The 24,155-nt window shown below is 39.7% G+C and overlaps 2 protein-coding genes across 3 annotated transcripts; one reads left to right on the top strand and one right to left on the bottom strand.

Moving 5' to 3' along the window:
- Window positions 1-891: 891 nt before the first annotated feature.
- On the top strand, window positions 892-4,250 carry LOC128628809 (uncharacterized). Its single transcript, XM_053688506.1, has 4 exons — window positions 892-1,206; window positions 1,970-2,048; window positions 2,138-2,246; window positions 3,677-4,250. The coding sequence occupies exons 1-4, from the start codon at window positions 1,076-1,078 to the stop codon at window positions 3,748-3,750; spliced, it is 393 nt and encodes a 130-aa protein (XP_053544481.1). The 5' UTR covers window positions 892-1,075; the 3' UTR covers window positions 3,751-4,250.
- A 2,370-nt stretch (window positions 4,251-6,620) lies between these two features.
- klhdc10 (kelch domain containing 10) lies at window positions 6,621-23,577 on the bottom strand. 2 transcript variants are annotated; one of them, XM_017494271.3, is made up of 10 exons: window positions 23,326-23,577; window positions 14,596-14,688; window positions 13,640-13,861; window positions 13,409-13,563; window positions 11,336-11,484; window positions 8,277-8,361; window positions 8,115-8,181; window positions 7,976-8,023; window positions 7,750-7,889; window positions 6,621-7,485 (listed from the first exon to the last, which is right to left on the bottom strand). In XM_017494271.3, exons 1-10 carry the CDS (start codon window positions 23,408-23,410, stop codon window positions 7,276-7,278), a joined length of 1,254 nt encoding a protein of 417 aa, XP_017349760.1. In that variant the 5' UTR covers window positions 23,411-23,577; the 3' UTR covers window positions 6,621-7,275. The 2 variants fall into 2 exon arrangements, with proteins under 2 accessions (XP_017349760.1, XP_017349761.1); XM_017494272.3 differs by lacking the exon at window positions 14,596-14,688 and having other exon boundaries at window positions 23,326-23,576.
- Window positions 23,578-24,155: the final 578 nt, after the last annotated feature.

Here is a 24,155-nt window from a genome sequence, read left to right as displayed (position 1 = left end):
TTTAGCCGTTTTTACATCAGAAATAAATTCTGCACTGATGACCGCTGCTTTAAGTTTTGACGCCATGACATTTTAGATGAAATGCGAATAATGTTCTTTACTTAGTGCGGTCTACGTATGTTTTATTACAGATATTACTTTATTACAAAAAGTGTCATAGGATATTTTATATCATTACACTACACACCCTACTAATTGGGCCCAATTTGGACATTTTCAGTTAGGGGTGTAATCACATGCGAGTGTGTGTGCGCGAGTGTGATCATCATTTTCAAACACTTTTGAAGTGGGGGTGGGTGTATTGTGGATGATGCACATAATTTTAATAGTCATCTCTGAGGCTTTAAGTCTCTCTCTCTCTCTCTCTCTCTCTCTCTCTCTCTCACAGCAAGCTTAAATGACATGAAGCAGATACACTAGACGTCTGATTACGCACAGAAAAATGTCGTGATTACGGAGTATAATGAAAGGTTAACTAACGATAATAAAGAAATAACTAATAGGTAAATGGTTAACATATGAATAAAGGTATGAAATGAAATCACTTTCTCTGTCAATCAGTATTTATTATAGTAGTTTGTGACTACGTATTGTGCTTAATTACTGTTTCGATGAATGTTTTTAAACTTTAATAAGGACTTAAAAGGCTTGGCGATGTGTTTTCGTAGGAAAACGATCCACAACAGGGTGATGTGATGAGCCTGAGTTAAAGCGCGTCCCGATTCGCGTACTTCTGCACTATACGATACGGTTTAGTAGTATAAATAGTGCGAGATACTCGGACGATATCGCAGCTTTAATTACGTAGCGGAGGGGGAGGGGCTATGGGACTCCGATGTTGAATGAAGAATAGCCTTATAGAATTGATGCACTACACTGGTTGAGGTACATGGTGTAGAAGAGCCGAGTGTGTAGTGCGTCATTTGGAACACAACTTCATCGTCATCACTTTCGAAGTTGATTTTCTAAGAACAGCACATGCCGAAGAGTTTTATTCCTCTTCCATCACAGCAATTTACCAGTGATTTATAAATTTTTACTTATTAAAGAACGGAAGGTCTCGTCTAACGCAGAAATGTTTCGAGGTATATTTTGTTTTGTGACGTTGCAGTACTTTATTGGTGTTACTGTGCTGGCGATGGTTCCTGAACTTCCCGAAATAGTCAACGGGATCCAGTTCGCCCTGCAGAATAACATTAGTTTGAGGTCAGAACCATTCAAATGTCATTTACACCCCTTCTCTCTCTTTCTCTCGCTCTCTGTCTCTGTGTCCTGTCTCTGTGTCCTCTCTCTCTCTCTCTGTGTCTGTCTCTGTGTCCTCTCTCTCTCTCTCTCTCTCTCTCTCTCTCTCTCTCTGTGCCCACCCACTCTCTCTCTCTCTCTCTCTCTCTCTCTCTCTCTCTCTCTCTCTGTGCCCACCCACACTCTCTCTCTCTCTCTCTCTCTCTCTCTCTCTCTCTCTCTCTGTGTCTGTCTCTGTGTCCTCTCTCTCTCTCTCTCTCTCTCTCTCTCTCTCTCTCTCTCTCTCTCTCTCTCTGTGCCCACCCACACTCTCTCTCTCTCTCTCTCTCTCTCTCTCTCTCTCTCTCTGTGCCCACCCACTCTCTCTCTCTCTCTCTCTCTCTCTCTCTCTCTGTGCCCACCCACTCTCTCTCTCTCTCTCTCTCTCTCTCTCTCTCTCTGTGCCCACCCACTCTCTCTCTCTCTCTCTCTCTCTCTCTCTCTCTCTCTCTCTCTCTCTCTGTGCCCACCCACACTCTCTCTCTCTCTCTCTCTCTCTCTCTCTCTCTCTCTCTCTCTGTGCCCACCCTCTCTCTCTCTCTCTCTCTCTCTCTCTCTCTCTCTCTCTCTCTCTCTCTCTCTCTGTCTGTGCCCCCCCCCATGTCTGTCTCTCTCTGTCTCTCTCTGTGTCTCTCTCTCTATTGCTTTTCTGTTCTTTAGGTAGTGACCTAACTTTTTTTTGTTTTAGCCTGGAGGTTGGAAATTGTATCGCTGTGCAAGTCTGCATGCTTCAGATTCCACTACTGATCTTCTTCAATGCTGTTTACGTAAGTAACAGGACGTCCTACGCTTGACGTAACATTACCTTATTCATCTCGTCGCGTATGCACCTTGACCGCTTTCGTTTTCTCGCCAGGACGTTGGATTTGTTCTCATATTTAGCGACTTGCACCTGTGGGCGAGCATCTTCAGTGTCATCCTGGTCAATTACATCTTCATGGATGGAAAGTGTGATTATTTCCAGGGTAAGTGGGTTTTTGTTTTAAGGAAAGTTGGTCTCGTCAGTGGTCATGGGTGACAAATTCAACAAAATGACTTTAATTGGCACCAGGACTGGTGTTGGACTGGTGTTGGCTAAGAGCGGCTCGAAGCATTCTCAGTTGAATTGAATTCAATTATAATGATGTGTTTAGCACTTTTAGCAGTAGACATCGTCACAAAGCAGCTTTACAGAAATCTCGATTTGTCATGAACCAGCCAGAGGCAAAAGTTGTATATTCTGTTTCATCGTTCTCCAAAGGCGGGTAACACGCTAGGTTTAGCTAGCTAACGCAGAAGCGAGCTATTACTCAGCCCCACTGACCACAACAAACACATAGCATTAGACTTCTTCAGTTCGGTATTGGTACCGATTGCTAAATGCTAAAGAATTCATAATATTAGCATACTTAAGAACGCCAGCTTAGATTGGTCTAACTGACCATCCCGTTGTAAAAGGTCTGGCTATACCGCTGTACTGAATTTGTACCTATTTTCCATGAGATCTGGATTTAGTTAAATAAAGAAACTCTAATGTATGAATGACTGAGACTAACAGGCAGTCCTTTTTTGTTTGTTTGTTTGTTTTTTTGTTTTTTGGTGTCCATATGAACTGGTTTGGATTTGATTGGATGTTCTCGTGTAAGGCACAGAAACATTAGAAATGCTGATAGCTGCAAAACAAAAACCAAATGAGTCATGGTGTATTTTTGAATATCTGAGTAATAACGTAAGAACTAAAAATGGTGTTTTTCCTCCCTCGTGGAAATGTAATTAAGTACATTTTAAAGTATGTACACTATGGCCAATAGTATGTGGACACCTGACCATCACACCCGTATGTGGTTCTTTGCCAAACTGTCCCCATAAAGTTTGAAGCGCACGATTGTCTAGAACGGCTTTGTATGCTGTAGCGTTATATACAATTCCCCTTCACTGGAACTAAGAGGTCCAAACCTGTTCCAGCATGACGATGCACCTGTGCACCGAGCCAGCTCCATGAGGACATGGTGTGTTACGGTTGGACTGGAAGAACTCGAGTGTTCTGTAAAGATCCCTGACCTCAGCCTAACTAAACACCTTTTGGGATGAAGTGGAAATGGAGCCTCCTCACCCAACATCAGTGTCTGAGCTTACTATTGCTCTTGTGGCTGAATGACCACACATCCCCACAGCCACGCTCCAAAATCTAGTGCAAAGCCTTCCCAGAAGATTGGAGGTTATTATAACGGGGAAAGGAGAGAGGAAGTGGGATGACTAAATCTGGAATGAGATATTCAGCAAGCACATAAGGGTGTGATAGTTAGTCAGGTGTCCACAAACTTACGGCCATATATACGGCCACATAACACGATGCTTAAGTATAGTATCGTGCAGTTATTTCAGTGCTTTCCACCTGTGTTTTTATCTTTGGCAGGAACGGCTCTGGTGGTAGTCTACCTCATCCTCCTGGCGTTGTACTTCTTCGCTCCGTCTCCCCGTGGCTGCTGATCATCTAGAATATTCTCTCAACGTTGTATTTCTCTCTCATTTTACAGAAGACTTGTTTGTATTTACGCTACTTCACCGTATTTCGGGTGACGCTTCTCGAATCGTTATGTGTATGCACGTTGCTAAAGGTGGGATTGTATATATTTCTTTACAGCTACAATTCACACAGAAATCTGCAATGTGTTAAGCACTTAAAGAGGATATTTGTTTATTAGATTATATTCAGGGTCAATAAATCTGTCAAAAGGAAAAATTTGTTGAATTCATTAAAAAAAAACCCAAAACAACAACAAAGTATTAAATGATTTTTTGCTGGAGGTTTATGTGGGACAGGGGACTGTGATAAGTATCCTGTACCCCCCCTGTGGTCCCTGTAAATATAACATCATACATTATATTTGTGAATCAGTTTCAGTAACTGGTGCTGTAATAAATGAGAGGAGAATACAGTTGAACTTCAGAGGAATAATAGTTTCATTAAACGGTATCAAATTGAATTATCCTACCAGTCTAAAGTAAGGAATAAAATACTTGCGGGTGTGCGGTTATAGGAAAATAATCAACGATGGGGTGGTGTGATACGGCCAGGTACGAAATGAAGTGACCGCTACCGTTTGAAGTTGATTATCTTTTAATAACAGCACGTCAAATTGTTCTTACCGTTACACACAACAAAGTGGTTCCTGTTATCACTTACATTACAGCAGCTATAAGCAGTCATTCTTTCACTGTCTCTTGAAGTCAGTAAGACAAAAATGTCACTTGTTTATTGAGAAACATCAGAACACATCCTCTGTCCTGAAGGTTTTTTCTTTTCCTTGTCGGAAAACTTACAGCTTTACTTTTGTCTGTTACAGAGCGCTGACAATGGAGACTCTTTACAGTGCGGATTATGCGCTGTTTCTGGTTATAAGTGGTCACTTAGGGCCTCTGGACCACCAGGGGGCCCTATTATATTGTTTTAAATCACAACACAAAAAAACTCCTCAAATCAGTTGAGGAAAAGATTTATATATCAGACAGACGCAGGGCGCCCTCTTGTGTGTGAAAATAGAAACTGCACTTTATGTAAGTAAAATTCACATAACTTTTAACTAATGTCAGCTCATGAAAAAGTGGCAGCTCATGAACTGTTCATATCTAGCAGGAGGACAAAAGGGGGGGACAGAAGCACAGACCTTGAAAACTGAATTTAATGTATGAATTTAATACTAATTTACAGGCTTTGCAGCACCTGGACAGGAGAACTCCTGGGGAAAGCTAAGGTTGCTGCTGGAAGTGGTATGAGTGAGGCCAGCAGGGGGTGCTCAAATGCCTCAGTACAGTGACTGGGATACTATACTGTAAAAACAGCACTGTCTTTCAGATGAGACATTAAACAGAGGTCCTGACTCTCTGTGGTTATTAAAAATCCCAGTAGGGAATAGTCGGGGTATAACCCTGGGGTCCTGGTGAAATTCCCCCATTGATCCTTCTCTATCTAATAATCCCCATCTCTGAACTGGCTACATCACTCTCTCCTCTCCACTAATAGCTGGTGTGTGGTGGGTGTTCTGGAGCAATCATCCAGGTGGATGCTAGTGGTGCTTGAGGAGACCCCCAATAATATGTAAAGCACTGAGTGTCTAGAAAAGCGCTATATAAATCTAACAAAAAAAAAAAAAAAAAAGCTTTAGTCAGTTTGACCGCGTTCTTGTTTCTGTAACTGACGTGGAAAAAAAGTTAGTGACTAAGTAGTTAGCTAGTGCCTATAGTAAGCGTTAGGCTAACACATTATAAAATAAATAAAGAGTGGGGTGGGTGGAAGCCCCTGAAAAAAATTGTCCTTTAGAGCCCTCCAGCCTTTGGCCAAAACAGCACAACTTATTCAGTCAATAAATTTTATTGATTTCCTATAATGAACACAAATACAGGTATTCAATAACTGCCTTAAAACCACATCATCAGGGAGCAGAACCCAGTGGGGCCCTTCACACTCACAAGTCACATGACATTCATCAGTCATGCAGAGAAAAATAAAAGGGGCAAATAAAAAGGTGGGAGGGGCAAATATTTTAGGCATGTGTGGCCCTGATACACTCCTAGCACTAACTAAAGACTGACAGTACAAATAGAAGTTATTGTCAATAAGTGCCTAATTACTTCAGCATTGAAAAGTAAGCATTAAAGGCAACAGAGTCTAAATGAATGTACAATCTTAGGCTCCGGTTCTACGTGTAATTATCAAACTATTAAACATATTACTAAATGAAATGATGATTAGAGCTGCATCGATAACATTTCTTGTACGAGTGCATGCTGTTTGCTACTCATCCATACTGATCCTGATCTTCACACTGAACTGATTAAGTACTGAACAATTAATCAGGGATGTGATGGAACATTTTATTTCGCTCAGTTTTTATCTTTAAGAAGTGCTTGCTGAAGTGCAGTGCTCTCTCCTTTTTCCTCCACAACTACCCTTTGCACTTATATTTAATGACCATGCCCACCAATACGGTTTAAACACCATAAGATGTTTAAACATAAGGTGACTTGTATAGTAGGAAGACGCTGTGGTTCCTCCTCTTGATATTGTGAAGAGCAGAGCAGCATGCTTTGATAATTAAGTATGAAATACATCCAGATCACGCTTATTTAGTGTCGTCCAATCACTCCCACAGCATCATGTGGTATCGGAGCATTTAAAAAATTTTGAAAGCATTCAATGCTGAACAGATAAAGTGCTGAAATGATGTCATCGACACTTTCGAGAATTAAATATAGCACATTTTAGTTCTCCCTTGACAAGGCACTGAATCAGTTTAACTATCTAATGACAATTTAAGAGGCTGTATAAGGGGAGTGCAGTTTTGGCAGAGAGAGAGAAGAAGAAGAAAAAAAGTGTTTTATTATTATTAAAAGCATTAAAAGTAAATTAAAGAGCACCTTATTCACAGTGAATAAAGATTCAGACGAGACAAATGAACGGAAAATACAAGGAATACGAGGGAATTCCCAAGGACAATATGATGTGTGTGTAGAAATAAATTAACCAAAGGGGAAAAAAGGATGGATTTCAAAGCAGTGTTTGTGTGATTGCTGAACAAAACAATATTTCACGTAAGCCTAATCAGCATAGTAATTATCCGCTATGCTACACAATCCAGTTTGGCATTGCACATGTTCAGTGAGACGTTGTCTTTCTTTAGCTTTAGTTACAGCAGAAATAAAAACCTTCCTTGAGCTGCATCTCTCGTGTATCCGAAGGCAATCAGAGTTCATCCCATCCGCAGTCAGCGTAGGTCAAAGTAACGGAGAGTCGAGACGGAGAACCTGAAAGACCACTTTCTACTTGATCTTTTTAAATAATTAAAAAAAAAAAAAAAAAAAAGGACGACGAAGAAAAAGGCAGCGGCCATCCCACTGTTTTTGGTTTTAAGGCAGGCTACATCATAAGGACATATTCCTTATCTTCAGACACTGGCTCAAGTGTGTCGTCCGTCCTCTGGTTCCAAAAATCGATTGCGCGACAGCCGCTAGTCCTCATTTTAAGCGTTCGATGAGTTCCTGTGTTAGGCCCAGGTTAAGTAGCTGCAATGTCGAGAGCTGAGCCAGATGAGGGAAAGATTTGAGCAGTTTTTCCCAGCAGAGCTCCAGCAGGCTCGGTACCACCAGCCAGATCTTAAACAGAGAGCCAGTCCTCTTGTTCTCGTGGATGTTCACCACGCCTCCGTGGATGTACATACAGCCGGCCTAAAGAACCAACGCCAGAGGGAAGGTTAGAGAGACAGGAAGTACTATTACAAGGTGATTAGAGATCTCAGATAAACGAGTGCACGTCTCCGATTAAAAAGCCATCTCCTAATCCAATTTCTCAATAAGATACTCATATCAAACCTCTGATATGGGTCACTCCATGAACACTGCAGCCACTCAAATGTATAAGCATCTAAAAGCATATAAATGCCCTGGTTTCCGATCCAAAATAAAATGTGTGTGTGTGTGTGATGCACAGACCGGTGTGACAGCAGCACAGTGGAAATACGCCGGCTCGGGCATCACCGCAGGTAGTTTAGTCCACTGGAACGTCTGCAGGTTGATCTTCCACAAATCGTCCAGGATCAACTCGCCGTTATAACCTCCACATATAAATACATCTACGAACAAAGAGAAAGCAATCGATAAAGACACACAAATACATCAGACACTAAAACATGATCCACCTGAATGTGCTGTGACTTACCATTTTTTATCTGGACACAACTATGACATCTCCTGGGAGCTGGGTATCCTGTCGCCGAGGGGGGGAAAAGAAAGTGTCATAAAAATACACACCTCCTGCTTGCCACAAGATTATAAACCTAGGAGAAAACAGATCGAACCTATTCTTTCATGGGGCTTCGTTGTGATCTCCTCCCACCAATTTGTTTCATGATTGTATGCATGAATCTGAAAGGAAAGCGGAAGGAACGATTTCAAAACCAACGATGGATGGATATAGGAAGGTGCATAGATATCTCAAAGACAATGATCCCAATAAGTACCTTGTCTAAAGGGTAGGATGTCCAAGAGGTTCCTCCTCCTAGGATGTATATCCTCTGTCCATCATGTGCGATCTCATGTCGGTATCTGTTTGAAACAGCACAGTCAAGGCTAGTCATTAGATGTAGGAATGTTTCCCCTTCTCAGTCTTTGAGTCTGGCGTGACATCTTGTGAACTTACAATTATATATTATACTGACTAGGACTGCAACTAACGATTATTTTCATAATCGATTAACTGGCCGATTATTATTATTATTATTTTTTCTTTGATTAATCAGATTTGGGGGGCAAATTTCCAGTACCATTTTTTCATTTACTTAAAGTAAAATAAACAGTGTTACAAATATAAACTTAAGACTAAAACTTTACACAACTCTTTGTCCAATTATATACGACTGAAAAGAACCCAATACACACACCAGAATATATATTATTCATTTTGGACTGTAGTTTAATTCCATGCTTTTTTTCCCCATCTATGAAAAAAATAGTACATAAATACTCTCTCTCTCTCTCTCTCTCTCTCTCTCTCTATATATATATATATATATATATATATATATATATATATATTAATATTTATGCATTAATTTTTATGGATGCACAAAAAGCACTGAATTCTACAGTCCCAGCAATCCCTGGTTGATTGGTAGAACCTGTCATTCCCCAGGGATTGATGCAAATACCAGGTTCAATTACATTTTATTAAATGGTGTGACATTTAATTTGATTCTCTGAATTATCTTTTGGTTATTTTATCCATCAATGCGACACTTGAACTTGTCTACCACTCAAAGGTTTTTGCAAATTATAATTTCATTTGTAAATGAATTTAAAATAAATCCATCAATGAACGATCATCGGCTCAGCTAACGTGATATTTGTGAATGCACATGAATAACCAAACTGATTAATTTTAAAACATCTCATTTGAATATATTTATCAAAAATGTATATAATATTTAAACATTTTTAAAACTTTCCTACGGACCCCCTGCAATTACACCACTGACCACTAGGGGTCCGTGGACACACTGCACTAGATGGTAGAGTACATAGTGCATAGTGTAAGTGTACAGTATGCCATCTACGTCAACTTTAGTATTTACTCTCCGAAGCGTGTTTTCGGAACAGAAGTAACGTAATGAGTAAATGTGCCGCACGCAGAACAACTAATTGATAGAGATTCGTTGACAGTTTTCATAATCGATTATTATCGATTAGCTGTTGCGGCTCTAAGGCTGATGTTTTGATCAAAAACAAATTAATTACATAAACTTAATCATCACTGGGGATAATTTATTATCCTGATCAATTCGAATTCAGAGACCTCTCCAAACTGTGTAAATAAAACGTTTCCATCAATAACTACTGCGCCGCAGTGTTGAATAAATTCTTCCCATTCTTCGAATCGTATCTGACCAATTGCCATTTAAGGTTAAACTGAGACTATACCATTTGAAGAGCGGTGGTTGAATTACTCTAGAGATCGACGATAATCGGTTTTACCAATATTTGTCCCGATATTTAAGCATTTTTCCATAATCGGATATCAGTTTTGTAATAATGGATCTTCCAATAAATTTTGAGAATTGCATGCAGGACAGCCATCGCAGCACAGCACCTGTTTGTCTTTTAGATTTGTTAGAATTATTTTTTATTTGCTTTATTTGGATTACCTGTTTGTTTACATAATCAAAGCTTGAGAAAACTTTTATAAATAAAATGGTTTGTTTAGTTCAGTGGTGTAGTTATCATTGTGTCAAACAGAAGTATAACATAAATAATCAGTTCTGCATAACTGTTATCAGGCACGTAAACATGCAAATAATCGGTATCGTTATAAATAAACAAAAATCAATATCGGTCGATCTCCAATTTACTCCCCTAAAATACTACAAATACAGACTTAAGTTGTGTCCCAAATGACATAGTATGCACTTACACTATGCATTATATACTCTACCGTCTAGTGTATAAATTTTAGAGGGGTGGTATCGTCTCAAATGGAAGACAATTTTTTTTTTTTACTAACCGGAAGTAGAAGCAGTTTCCCAGTCAACGGCAAATGACTTCAAACGTTTGTAATGCGATTGTGCTAACTTTAGCAGAATACCCAGCGTAGAGGTCGACCGATTGATCGGTTTTGCCGATTGATTGCTGGATTGGTTATCGGAAAAATCCACACCGACAGCGGCCTCTAGAGGCGAAATAAAAACCATCAATTTTGTTATGTTATTTGAAGTGTTTTTATTTTTATCATTCATTTTGGAAGTCTCTACTTTTATGTTATTTAGAGTGTTACTTTTTGGTTCAGTTTGGATGTCTCTCATTTTATTTATTTTCATATTTATTAATTGTTAATATTTAGTCATATTTATGCATTTATTTCACTTTAAAAAGTACAGTACATTTTCATGGTACAGTCAGTACTGTTTATTTTTTGTAATAAAGTTCAGCAATATTTTACTCCGGGTGTTATGTTTTCACTCAGTAACAATCTTTAAAAACTATCAGCAGGTACCGCCCAACTCCGTTAGCGGTATCGGTAAAATCCACTATCGGTCGACCTCTACTATGTAACATACTGCAAGGGTAGTATCATATCAAATGACATCAAACAAATTATTACTTCATAACGAGACATCGCTAGTTTTAGAGTCAATGAAACACTGTAAAATGAAGAAATCCGTTATGTCAGTATTACCTTTTACGCCCAACATGACCTCAGTCACCATCGGATGGAAGCGTAATCGTCTCCGCAGGCAAATTTTGCTCGCACAACCCAAAATCAATAGAGTAAGCTGTGATTGTGGCTATGGCGGCTGGCAATGTAAACATTTAAGGAGCACAGTACCCCACAAAGGCAAAACATAATAATTTCGTCTTCATTTTTTGTGTATTTACTGACGTCATAGCACTCCCTTTTTTCCCCTTCTTTCCAAGCTGCCTTGCACATTACAAACATAAATCAGACATTTAATCAATCGAAACTGTCTCTGTAGTCCCCAATTCACCACCTGCACCCTGACTTCCAGAATGAACAACAAACACTCACCGCTCCTCAGGCAGTTCGTCCGGAGGGTTGTACGGTTTGAGGTGAATCCACTCGCGTGTGGTGAGGTCCAGTCTGTGCAGATCTGTGCTGTAAATGTAGCCTGTTGTTCCTCCAAACACATACAGGAAGCCATTTATGATGGCCATTGCCTGTACCAGAAAAAAAAACAAAAAACGAAAAAAGGCCAATTCGTTTACTATTTACAATAAGAAAGTAGAAAAGAAAATGGCAGATTATCAGTTTTGTACTTGATATATTACATGTATGTACTGAGATCTGCACGGAAGTTTGTTTTCACCACGTATGAGAATTTCTCATTTCTCAACTTAATTCCGACTTTATTTAACCTCGAGTTTATTTTCATATCAACTGTGAGTTGATATGAAAATTATGACTTTACATCTCTCAGCTGTGAAGTAATATTTCACAACTTAGTGAAACCTCGCACTTGCGAGATAAATGCGCATAATATTTTCTCATCCGTTGGAAAAATGAGCTTCCATTGATGTGCGTGTGGTGCGTGTGTGCGCGCAAGTTGATCGACGGGAGCAATAGTACATTTCAATGTGTACATTTCAACTGATTATTTGAATAATTAAAAGGTTCTTGCTGGAAATCTTTTCTCAAAAGGGACTCTACATAGAACCTTTATGGTTTCCCACCAGAAGGACAAAATAAAAAAACAAACCACACACACACACACACACCTTTAAGGGTGCTGGATTTACTTAATCAGAGCGGAGAGAAAATGATAAACTGATGGACACATTTCCTTCATACGACAGTGCAGCGAAATAAAACAAACATTCAAATTATTTTAATAACTTGACAACTCAAATTGGCGAATTAAAAAATATGATAAAATAGTCTACATTCCACACGCACACAACGATTTCAAGACCTCGATTTAGTACCTCAGTTGAGTACTATAATAGGATGTGCTGGATCAAGTACTATTCTGAAGAATGAAGGTAGGACTATTAATTAACTATTAGTTTATAACCATGTTAAGTATTAGTTTAGAAGAATTACAACTAGGACTATTAATGTAGCAATGTATTAGCAAATATACTCGCGCCTATTAGATGTTTAATTCAACGCTCGCCATTTTATCATTCATAGATATGACCGTATTAGTCTTATTTAGGATTTCTGATCGGGAGGTCGTGAGCTCAAATCCCAGCACCACCAAGCTGCCACTGCTGGGCCCTTTGGCAAGGCCCTTAATCCTCAACTGCTCAGCTGTATAAATGAGATAACCAAGTCGCTCTGGATAAGGGCGTCATCTGCCAAATGCCTTAAATATAATGTAATGTAATCTTTCATTCTGCATTTTTTTATATCCCTGATTTTTTTTGGGAGCCTTAAAGGTCATCTTTAAAGGCGGCAGTCTACACCTCCTCTTCAGACATTTCTACTCAAAAAAACCTTTCTGAATACACCTAAACTTTCCAAGAAAAATCTGGCAACCCCGGAAGTGAAATACACAAGCAGTTAATCTGCAATAATAAGAACAAGAACTTAAGCAGCTGCACATAAACCGCTTCCGAATACCCCTAACTTTCCGAGAGCAAACACTGACGTAGCTTTTGGACCAATGAATCGCTAAGTCTGAACACGGCCCTACGAGCGTAGACAGTGTTCCTGATTTACTCAATTTGTTCTTCACGACTGAAGGAACTGTTGATCATGCGCTGCTGTGGTTCGCAACGTTTGGTTTGGCAACGTTGGAAAGCAGCTGATTTGATGTTCAAGTTCTGTATTGTTAATTTTTTTTCTGAAGATATTAAAGCATCATTAAACTCAGTTAAAACCACCTTTAAAAAAAAAAAAACAAAACAAAAAAAAAACAAAAAACACAACACTAGTGATATTTTGGTCATATCACCTGCCCCAGAAGGAGTTAACGTAATAAATTAAGAATTGTTATTCTGTAACTATTCAGCTTTTGTCCTGACTGGGATCTTAACTGACAGCGTCAGGGTTTTCCCAGAGTGAAGATGTTTTTGTAATATGGCCATTGGAGTAATGCAAGATTATGACTGAAGTGTCATCGGTGTGAACTGTTTTCACCTGTCCATATATTCGGTTGGGTTTCTTCCCTCTGCAGTTCAGCAGCGACCACCTCTTGTATTTGACGTTGCATACGTGAACGTCGTTCCCGTTGTTTTCTCCAAACGGGATTCCAGTGCCGCCAAACACAAGCAGGTTGTTACCGTGCAAAACAGCTATATAAAACAACACGAATCGTAAATAAATCTCGTCTGTGCGTGAGGTAGGATAAAGTCTGAGCTGATGAATTACCTGACATGGAGGCCAACTCTGTAGGCATATAGCCCTCTGTGCGGATCTGTTGCCACGTCCCTGTTGCAAAGTGATACCTCCAGAGCTCCCTGAAAAGAGGGTAATCCTCGTTCTCCGAGCCGCCCGACTCATCGAAATCCGGGTTGTAGCCACCGAACACGTATAAATTGGTGTTGTCGGCGACGCAGCGGTGTCCACTCCGTGCCGGGGGGGCTCTGAGACCTATGAAGACAGAGTGATGAGGTTTTGAGAATGGGAACTGCTTGCAGACTCTTCGACCAGCCCGTGACGATCGTACCAGAGGACTGCTTTCAGTGCTTCAGGAGCTGTTTGAAGGAAAAAGGTTTTTAGATGGCAGGTTTGCTGTCGGAACCAAAATTTAAGGCCAGAGCGGCTCCCTCTTATTAACAAGGATAAGCAGCCAAGCGACATACAAGGGTCCTCGAGCCATTTTCTCAAGGGGCTGGGTGGACAAAAACAGACGAAGACGTTAGACTGGGAAGGTTTGTGGTGAAGACGCTGTGGAATGAAGAGAAAGCGGTGATTTCATTAATCACCGTGGTGAAAATGTGACACGGACTCATCGTGACATGACGAACAAGGACGGTAACACAGATCAAAAATGAAGCTCGCTCTATGAGCAAGTAACCGCACCCTTGCAAATCGTAAGGCAAATGATAAATCATCTCTCATTAGATTTATAAAGCAGGTGTGCGTACTTATACACTTACAAAACACTCGCACACACACACACACACACACACATATATAGAGATAAATAAAAATAGATCAATCCTGCCCTGATCCGGCACCACCACGATAAAAGCTAAGAGCTCAAAAGAGAGACGGTCGGAGGGGGAGAAGCTCGCAGAGGTAGGGAGAAAATTCAACACCCTCCCCGCGAGTCTGCTTTCAGGATAAGTGGGGTTCAATTCAAGGGCTGGCGCGTTACCCACCTTCTCTTAAAAACCTGTTAGGGATCCGCAGGCTGGAGCAAGGTTGAGCGAGGATTCGTCGAGCCTGAAGCCAGCGAGCTTTCTTCTTAGAGCCTGTCACCACAATCACCGCAAATCAGACAAACAAATGAAAAACAACAACAAGAACAAGAACAACAACAACAACGCAGGACAATGGCAGAAAATAAACAGAACATACACACATACACTACCGGTCAAAAGTTTGTGGACACTCGACTGAAATGTTTCTCATGATCTTAAAAATCTTTTGATCTGAAGGTGTGAGATTAAATGTTTGAAATCGGTGTCGTAGACAAAACTATAACCGTTCCGACAAATTCGTTTCTTTCATTAGAAAACTAACATTTTGTTTATTTACTTTTTATTTTTGAAATATTCCGAAAAGCAGCCGATACGTGTCCAGCGTCGGTGTGAACTCCTTTAATACTGTTTAAAAAGCATCTCAGGGAAATTCCTCGAGAAATCGGTCGAGAAAACGCCAAGAATACATTTCTGGAAATTCTCGGCAAAAAGGGCGTCTACTTTCAAGATGCTAAAATATTAAATTATTTAGATTTATTTTGGATTTAACATAATTCCCATAGTTCCATTGGTGTTATTATTATAAAATGTGTGTGTGGGGGGAGGAGGGGATAAATAAAATATGAGCGTGTCTAAACTTTTGACCGGTAGTGTACAGCCACACGACAACATGTGCTGTTCGTTTGAGAATGAACGGCTCCGACTGGCTCGACTGGAACAAAAGAGAGCTGATGAAGAGTTTCATACAAATTAAGAGCTCGATAAGGAACGGTGTCTAGCACACAACAAGCACGTCGTCATCTCTCTTCACTCGACAGATTTCACAGAAGAAGATCAGACACCAAAACACAGCACTGAATTAAACACCAGAGCCGTCGCAGACGTGCTGCGTTAAGAACGTGCGACGTTAGTGTCACAACGTGAGCTGGAGATTCTAGAGAAATCGCAAATCAATAACAATGCTGAGGATTGAAGATTGCTACAAGACAGTGGACAAAAAGCCTGACATGACCGTGTTAGATGATAAAATTGCTGACGATGCTGTGAAATAAAATGCGTGATGAATTCTTGAATCTGATTGGTCAGAAGGTGTTCATTATTTGTGTATGATCACGCGGCTCGGATCGTAGTTCCAGCTGTAACTCGTCAGCATGGGAAAGTCTTCAGGATAGACAAGTTTGTGCATTACAGTCTCTCAATAAAATGACAGAGCTGTGGGTTTTTTTGTTTTTAAAGAGAGAGAGGGGTAGATAGGTAAAAGGAAATGTTTACAGCTGCTATAACGTACGTGAGAACATGAACACACGTGTCCCTCGGATGTTTCATTACATTATATCCAAACACAAGCCGTTAACAAAAAAAGAAAGCGTGATGTGTCGATCATTAATAAACGAATGAGTGTTTAAAACGGTATCAATTCCATTTAATAGGCAACGCTAACGTCGGAGGTTTGATACAGATCACGTACTATCTAGGTAAGTTATGCAAAATGTGTTACAAGCACGATGGTGGTGTTTTGCATCGTGTCAGTCATCATCACACACTCTACTGGCTTACAACACATCAGCGGATCGGATTACACGTGATTACATCGGATTACAATTCAGCGTGTAAGGACACTCAGCCAGCTGCACCAGAAGTACGCTTGTAGCGTGACCGTGTACGCATATTTTGTCATTGCGGTTGCCAAGTGATCTACACCGAAATTAATCCCAGGAACTTTTTTTCCCCCTCAAGGGACCGTTCGGTACCTCCAGACCTTTGTTGTCTGCGTTTCCATCGCGGTCTAAAGTACCGTGAAGATAAGGAAAAAAAATCGGTCCAGTGACATACGACTGCGCGAGACAAGCCCTTGGCAAGGACATGAAGCCTCGAAGTATGCTATAATCAAACTGATTATTGAAGTAAGCTGATTTTAATGATGTAAGGATTTAAAATGTTTGCTTGGCTCATAAAAATCTGGCGCTCTGACTGTCGCAGCCCGGGTTCGATTCCCGGTCAAGGAGCGAAAGAACTCTATTTTCTGAAATTTGATAACGACACTGCAACAACAGCAAGCATGGAGGAGATTCGAGCTGCTGTTGATTGTGATGCATTGCTTTGCTAAAGAGGAAATTGAGAAAACGCTTGAGAAGAGACGAGCAGTGGAAGTAAAGCGAACTCGGAATCCTCGTAACGCTAGACTTAAAGTAAGCAAACGGATTTGATCGGCTATTGCTGAGATGACGGAGATGAACGTGCGCGTTCATGAGCTTCTCTCTGCACTAGTTTCCTGTATGAACAACACCCAGCTCGGTTAACACACTTGATATCTTTAAGTATACTTTTTCATTGCGGGTCTCCGTTTCCAGTTCCCGCTGTGTTCCAGCCTCGGCATACTGATTAAGGCCTGAACCTCGTCGTCGTCCAACGATCATATTTCTTAAGAAACCCCATGAGATTCGAATCGCAATAAACAACTGTTATTGCAACAGACTTTTTTTTTTTTTTTTTAAAAAGGTGGATAAAAAAATAATTAATGCCCCATGTGTTCAACCAATCAGCATGTTCAGCAGCCAAGTCCCGCCCCCAAAAGTTCCTGGCTTTTTAAAAAGTACCACCTCCCAAGTAGGGACTTTGCGAGGGCTAAATATTTTACCTGGAACTTACTTTAGACTCTGGTCCCTGCGGAGAAAACACAACGAGGGCCTCCAACAGTCCCTAGTTCCTGGGGAAAGTTCCTGCGGTGGAAAAGCGGCATAAGTACACATACTCGGATTTCGCAGAGAATTTTGTGATCGTTGCGGCCAAAAATGCTCGTGTTTTTTTTTTCAAAATTTGTGATGTGACTTGCGGAGTTTGTGCTTTATCTTGCTGGAAAATGACTTGAATTGGCAAAATTGCAATCTGTGATGTTTGTTGATTTTTTTTTTGTTGTTTTGTGGGATGTTAATTATGTAGTATTAATTCTGTATTTGTGTCAATGTTTAAGTATCTACGCGAACGTATTTATGGATACACGTATGATACCAGCGTCGAAGTCAAATTTCCGCTCTGTGACAAACAGAATGGACAATAAAGTTAAACTAAACGAGACCTTTTAGCTGTACTCATGCTCGACACACGTGAATCGAAGAGGGCTTTGGCTGAAGGTGCGTTGCGATGATGTCACATGACGCGTCTTGGCCCGAATCTGCTGAGAATCTGCAGTAATTTTGAAGCTCCTGCGAATATTGCGCGATTGAGTTTGCGTGATTTTGCGTTCTTTTCTGCGATCGCAAAATCCTGGAGAAACTGATTTACTAGATTTGGTTGCTCTTTTATTTATCCGGATACAAAGAATACCAAACCGGGGACATAGGAACAGAGGTAGCAACATCAAATCATCAACACAATCATCAGAGAATCATACTGAACATGTCTGTAACAACTGACTGCCAACGTTTTAGCAGATTAACCTATTACTAAAAATTCCTTTTAATAACATTTTCTTGTCACTGTTTATTTAGCTCGATTTTGTACTTGGCGCGCTATGTAACAACTTCCATCATGCGTTTAGACTGAATCCCAAACCCTTTCCACCATATACATTTAAAATTAAGACACAGACAATGCATGACTCGTCGCTCTCTCATCTCTTATCTTCCTTTCCATGAAGATTTAATACACCGGGGTAGAAACTGGAGGGGGAAAAACATGGACGCCTCCATTAAAGCGTGAATTATGTTAGCAACAAGCTAGCCAAGCTAACATTAATGATCGTGAGTTTATGGTGTATTTACTTTCTCAAAAAAACAACAACAACAAAAACAAACAAACAGTGAACTTCACAGTCAGTGTTGTAGATTTAACAAACTAACACGTCTACACTGGTTGATGTATAAACTCGTTTAAAGAAGCGACGTGATTTTATTTACTTATTTAACTGGTGACTGGGTGAGCGGCCATGTTTGACGTGACGTCATATGCTGAACTTGGTGCTGAGGAGACTTTGCCAACTTAGTCGGAAATTCCAAGTTACGAGCTTTAGTCAAACGCTGCAAAAGTATTGATACCACCGGCTTGATCGATGCCATCGCTTCAGGCTCAAAGACTCACTGCTTCTCATGCTACGTAGTTTACAATGTGAGGAAGACGAGAGGCAGCACCAAATAATACTCTGCCGGTTTCATTATTTCCTCTCAAGGTATACTTTGAGTAGTATTTATCGAACAACACCACCGCATCCTCCAGAGAAACTCCTCCTACTCTCACAGTATCATTATACACAGAGATACTCAACCAAGGTACGGATAATTCTGGATTCAGATGTACCGAGTCAAGTGGAAAGGGGTCTTTAACTGGCGAAATGTGGTTTGGATGAAAATGGGGTTTAAAAACAATTTTTTTTTTTTAAACAGAGAGACAGTGGGTATCATGTTACTAAACACATTTTGTCAGGTGCGCTCTAAATGGTGCGCTCAGATGTGGCACCCCGTAGATCGTTATATTTTCCTCACTGATTTGTTTAACAACATGGCGGACAAAATGGAGGAGTTGATGCATAAAAATGAAACATGGAATGAACACGGCGCAAACCATGGACATTTACGAAAATATGCGACGGCAAGATTGGCATGTTGAAGAAACACAACAAATTTGTTTAACCACCAAGAAAACACACCAAAGTGTGAGGCAAAATCCACATAACACAGACAATGGACATGAACAGCCGTGCAGCCACAAACAGCGTAATCAAATACTTTGGAAAAAAGCATTACTTACGAGAAAACATGTAAGCGCTGGAAAAACATCACTGACGCTGTGACATTTTACACGGCCAAGGACATACCACCATATATAATCAAAACGGTCAAAAATGGAGTTTTTGCACCTTAATTAACTTCGTAGTTACTAAATTTTTTACTAAGACAAATCGCTTATTTCAAAATGGTAAATGAAAATACAAAAACAACTGCGCTAAAGTATTCAGTAATTAAACGCATTTACATTCTCACTCGCCTGTCAGTCTTTTAAATACCGCAGACATTAGTAGAGGTGACTTTTTATTTAACGTTTTTAAAACTCACTATCCGTGCTTGATTGTTTTCAATTTATAAATGATTGTTTACATTTTGTTGGGAAATGCACTTTTAATAACATTTGTTAGAAACGATACACTGGCCTGAGGTGTGTGTTTCTCTTTATCTCCGAGGTTATGTTTCCATGTAGACAGATATTTACATCAATAGGGATTTTTCGTATAAAAACATGCTTTATGAAAAATTTGACGATGGAAACAGAATGTTTAAAGACAGTTAGGACCGAGAAGTATGAGTTTACTCTGAAATGTAATTATGGCGATGGAGAACTGTAACCGAAACAGGCTAACGGACGGGGGAAAAAACGAATGAATGTTTTCTGTGTTGTATAATCTGGCATTCAGAACTCGTATCATTACACAATCTGTATAACATTTGCCCAAGGGTTTATTGGTTTACTGATCTTATACAGTCTGAGAATAAGTAATCTTAAAAGCCGGCAGAAATCATGCAGTCTACTTTAAAACCAACTTCTCTAGATCTTTGTAAACAAGTAATTTTATGTAGCTGGATCGTCACAATTCTTAGTTCAATCCCATTGGACTAGGGGGGAAAACTGCTTTTAGACTACATAAAGTTTCTTAAGAAAGATCCATCCATCCATCTTCTATACCGCTTATCCTTACTGGGTCGCAGGGAACCTGGAGACTATCACAGGGAGTATGGGGCACAAGGCAGGGTACACACTGGACGGGGTGCCAATCCATCACAGGGCACAATCACACACCCATTCATACACTTACAGACACTTTAGACATGCCAATCAACCTACCATGCATGTCTTTGGACTGGGGGAGGAAACTGGAGTACCCAGAGGAAACCCCCGCAGCACGGGAAGAACATGCAAACTCCACACACACACGGCAGAGGCGGGAATCGAACCCCCAACCCTGGCGGTGTGAGGTGAACGTATCTTAAGAAAGATACCGCTTACAAATAATCAAAAATGAACTATAAAGAAGAGCCGGGCAATATGACGATATAACGTTGACATTGTGATAAATTATGTCACAAGACACTTTTCTGAACATCAGATATCACAGTATTTTGGTAATAAAATGTTTTATCTATTAACAGTTACAAATTTAATTGAAAAATGTATTGTTCTTTTGTGATTGTTGTGGCCAAAAATGCTTGATTTTGCTTTTGTTTGTTTTTTTGTGGAAAACTACCTGAATTGGTGAAATATCAATTGCTCTTTCTTTCTTTTCAAATTTCAATTGCATGCTCTTTCGCAGTGATGTTTGTTAGTAAATGAGACCTTTTAGCTGTACCCACATTCAACACACTTGAATCGAAGATTTTGTATTCATTTCAGCTATTGCAAAATCCTGGAGGGACTGTTTTTAAATTGTAAATTTTTTGGAATTTTTTGGTGACAAACATAGCAAGTATTTTTTTTGCTGGTAGTTCGCTCGGAAACATATTAGGGGTGTAAACATGATACAACACGATTTTGATTCTTAAGGTAATGATTTTGATATTTGAAGATATGAAGAATCTGCTATGATTCGATTAGATTTAATAGACTCGGACTGATTAGTCAGAATCAGGGGAAGGCCTAGCATTAACTTACAAATGATTTTAAAAGTATCAGTGTTACAGCCAAATCAAATGTACACATTCAGTATATTTACATCTACAACAATATTCCCACATTAACCCGATTAAGACGATACTCTGATTAAGAAACTAGCATGTAAACTGCGATTACTGATGACCTTAATCCGACTAAAGTCACACTCGAAGTAAACACAAATGGAATTAAGACGTGTGGAGTATTCCTGTTTTAGTCGCATTATCGACATGTACACACCTTAATCACACTATTAACGTCGTGTGGGAGTTTTCACCGCATTTTGCGACAGGACACGTACACACACGGCAGTGCTCAACCGTTTGACGCCAAACAAGAGAGCACGGCTGCGTCCCAAACCGTGTATTTACCTCCTACTATATAGTCGGAGAAATACACGTATCTCAGCTACAATATAGTAGGTAAGTACACGGTTTGGGACACAGCCCACGGCTTCAAGCAGTCATCTATCTGCACGTATAGCATGACAAATAATTAGCCGCACTCGAAACGTTCGTAAAATTAAAAATTAAACACCCAAAACTGTATACGGTACCATAACGAAGACCAACTGTATGTCAATACGTGAAATTCTGGAGGGGACGTAATGACGTGCTGTTAATCGAACTATGCTCTATAACATGCAAAAACGGGAACATGAAAGTAATATTCTAAAAGCGACTCATGTAAACACCTTAATCACAATATTATACGTCTTATTCAGAATAAGGTCAATAATTAGATTACTGCTGTCCATGTAAACATACACATTGTCTGTCCAGTTTTGATGACAACTGATTCATAACAAATGATCACCGATAAGAATCGAGGTACGATCGTCGCCTTTTAAATCGATACAGCGATCCGAAGCGCCAGCTCGTTCGTTACGCCACAAGTCTACACGTGACTCATATCGTGTATCGTAGAAATCTCTTCAAATAAATATCCTGATGTTTGTCTCTCTATCGTTCACCCCTACTGTAAAATATCAGCCTCTCTTATCGTCAGTGACGTACAACTGCGTATTTATCTTTCACAACAGCCATTTTTATGGCATTTATTCAAACAGTATCCGTGTAAAAACCAAACATTTTCCAGGACTGACGCTGAATTTGCATCCTGCCTCAATATCCTTCAGTGTGTTTGCATAGTTTTCACGTGGTCACACTTGAATTTCTTTTCCCCCCTGGTTGAGATTATTCATACACACACAAAACAAAACCTGTTGGAGATAAGTGTTTAGTGTTTATTATTAAAGTAAAGCAAAAAAACAAAAAAACAAAACAAAAAAAAAAAACAGGTCATATGAAAGTTGAATGAGGATCATTATATCACTCAATTATTCAGCTATTAAAACATTCATTCTCTCATGAAGGTCAAAAGCATTATTTTTAAGCTTTCTGTGCAGTCTCATGTGGGATTTCACAAGTGGTGTGAGTTTGCAAAATATAGAATTATTTTGTTAAAACAAACCACAATAATACAAACACACACAGAAGGAGAACATTTCCCTGACAGGAACCTTTCAGCCTTACAGAGGTCAGGGCGCGCGCACAAACACAGAGCCGCTAGCTAACTAGGTTGACTAGTATTAGCGACTACTAACTAACTAACTAACTAACTAGCTACACACGAATTGGTGGTTTAAGTATTAACGTTTACTACCAGATTATCACTTACATAAAAAATTATATATATATATATATATATATATATATATATATATATATATATATATATATATATATATATGTATCAAGTCCTATTTTTCTACCTAGTCAAGTTAGCTAACGTAAGATAGCTAGCTAGCTAGCTAGCTAGCAACAACAAGCACTCAATAATAACAAGCCAGCTAGCCAAACAGCTAACTTAGCAAACATACGCTAAGCTAATTTACCATGACACAACACACACACACACATTTTTAAAGCGTTTTCAGTGTGACGGTTATTTATTTATTTAAGTTGTGCTACAGTATTATAAGAAGAATGTCAACCAACTCGGCGTCGTTTTATTGTGTGTTGTTGTTTGTTGTTTTTTCCCTCCACTGACCTGCCACTCGGAACGGAGGACTCCCTGACAGTTTCTCAAATTTATTCAGCTGCTCCGGGCTCTGTGCATCCTCCACGGCCGACATATTTGGCAAGGACGAAATCAAATCATGGAATAGTTTGTAGTTAAAACAAAAAACGCACTTTCTTTACGTGCAAAACAACGCATTTTAAACAAAAACGCGTCCTATTCTTCACGGACGTAGCTCCATCCGCTGCGGCTTGACTGTGAAGGCAGAAACTATTCTTCATTTCTCCCCCCCCCCACCAACATGGCCACAGAAAAGAGTCAGGGAGGCTTTTAAAGTTTCAAAATAAAGGTTTTGCACTTCGAAATGTTTGAATCAAGAAGCCATTTAACGCGTCCTGGGCTTTGCAGATGTTCCTTCATCACCACAAGAGGTGGATAAAGTATAAAACACTGCAATAAAGTTGGTTTGAAGTTGGATGTCCGATATTCTCGGATATGCTGAAATTAAGGGACCGTCTCTAAAGTTACATACGACATTGTTAAACACGTTTCTAACTTCATTAGCATTTGAAGGGAATGACTTACAGTCATATAACCAACTGTAAAGTGTTCATCTAGGTGTCAGCTATAATGCTCACTTTTGATTTTTGATATTAATTAAAACGAGCTATTAAATAACATGTAAATTAGATATGAATTTCACTACAGAATGGGCCCATACACAAAATATACCATTATTTAAAGCTCAGTAGCATTTGAAGGAATGATGTACAGTCTCACAACCAACTGTAAAGAGTTCATCTAAATGTCAGGTATGATGCACACCTTTTAGATTTCTGATATTTATTAAAATAAACTAT

The sequence above is a fragment of the Ictalurus punctatus genome, chromosome 19 (genome assembly GCF_001660625.3).
Source record: "Ictalurus punctatus breed USDA103 chromosome 19, Coco_2.0, whole genome shotgun sequence".
Taxonomy (NCBI): domain Eukaryota; kingdom Metazoa; phylum Chordata; class Actinopteri; order Siluriformes; family Ictaluridae; genus Ictalurus; species Ictalurus punctatus.
This window is presented reverse-complemented; position numbering and strand designations above follow the sequence as displayed.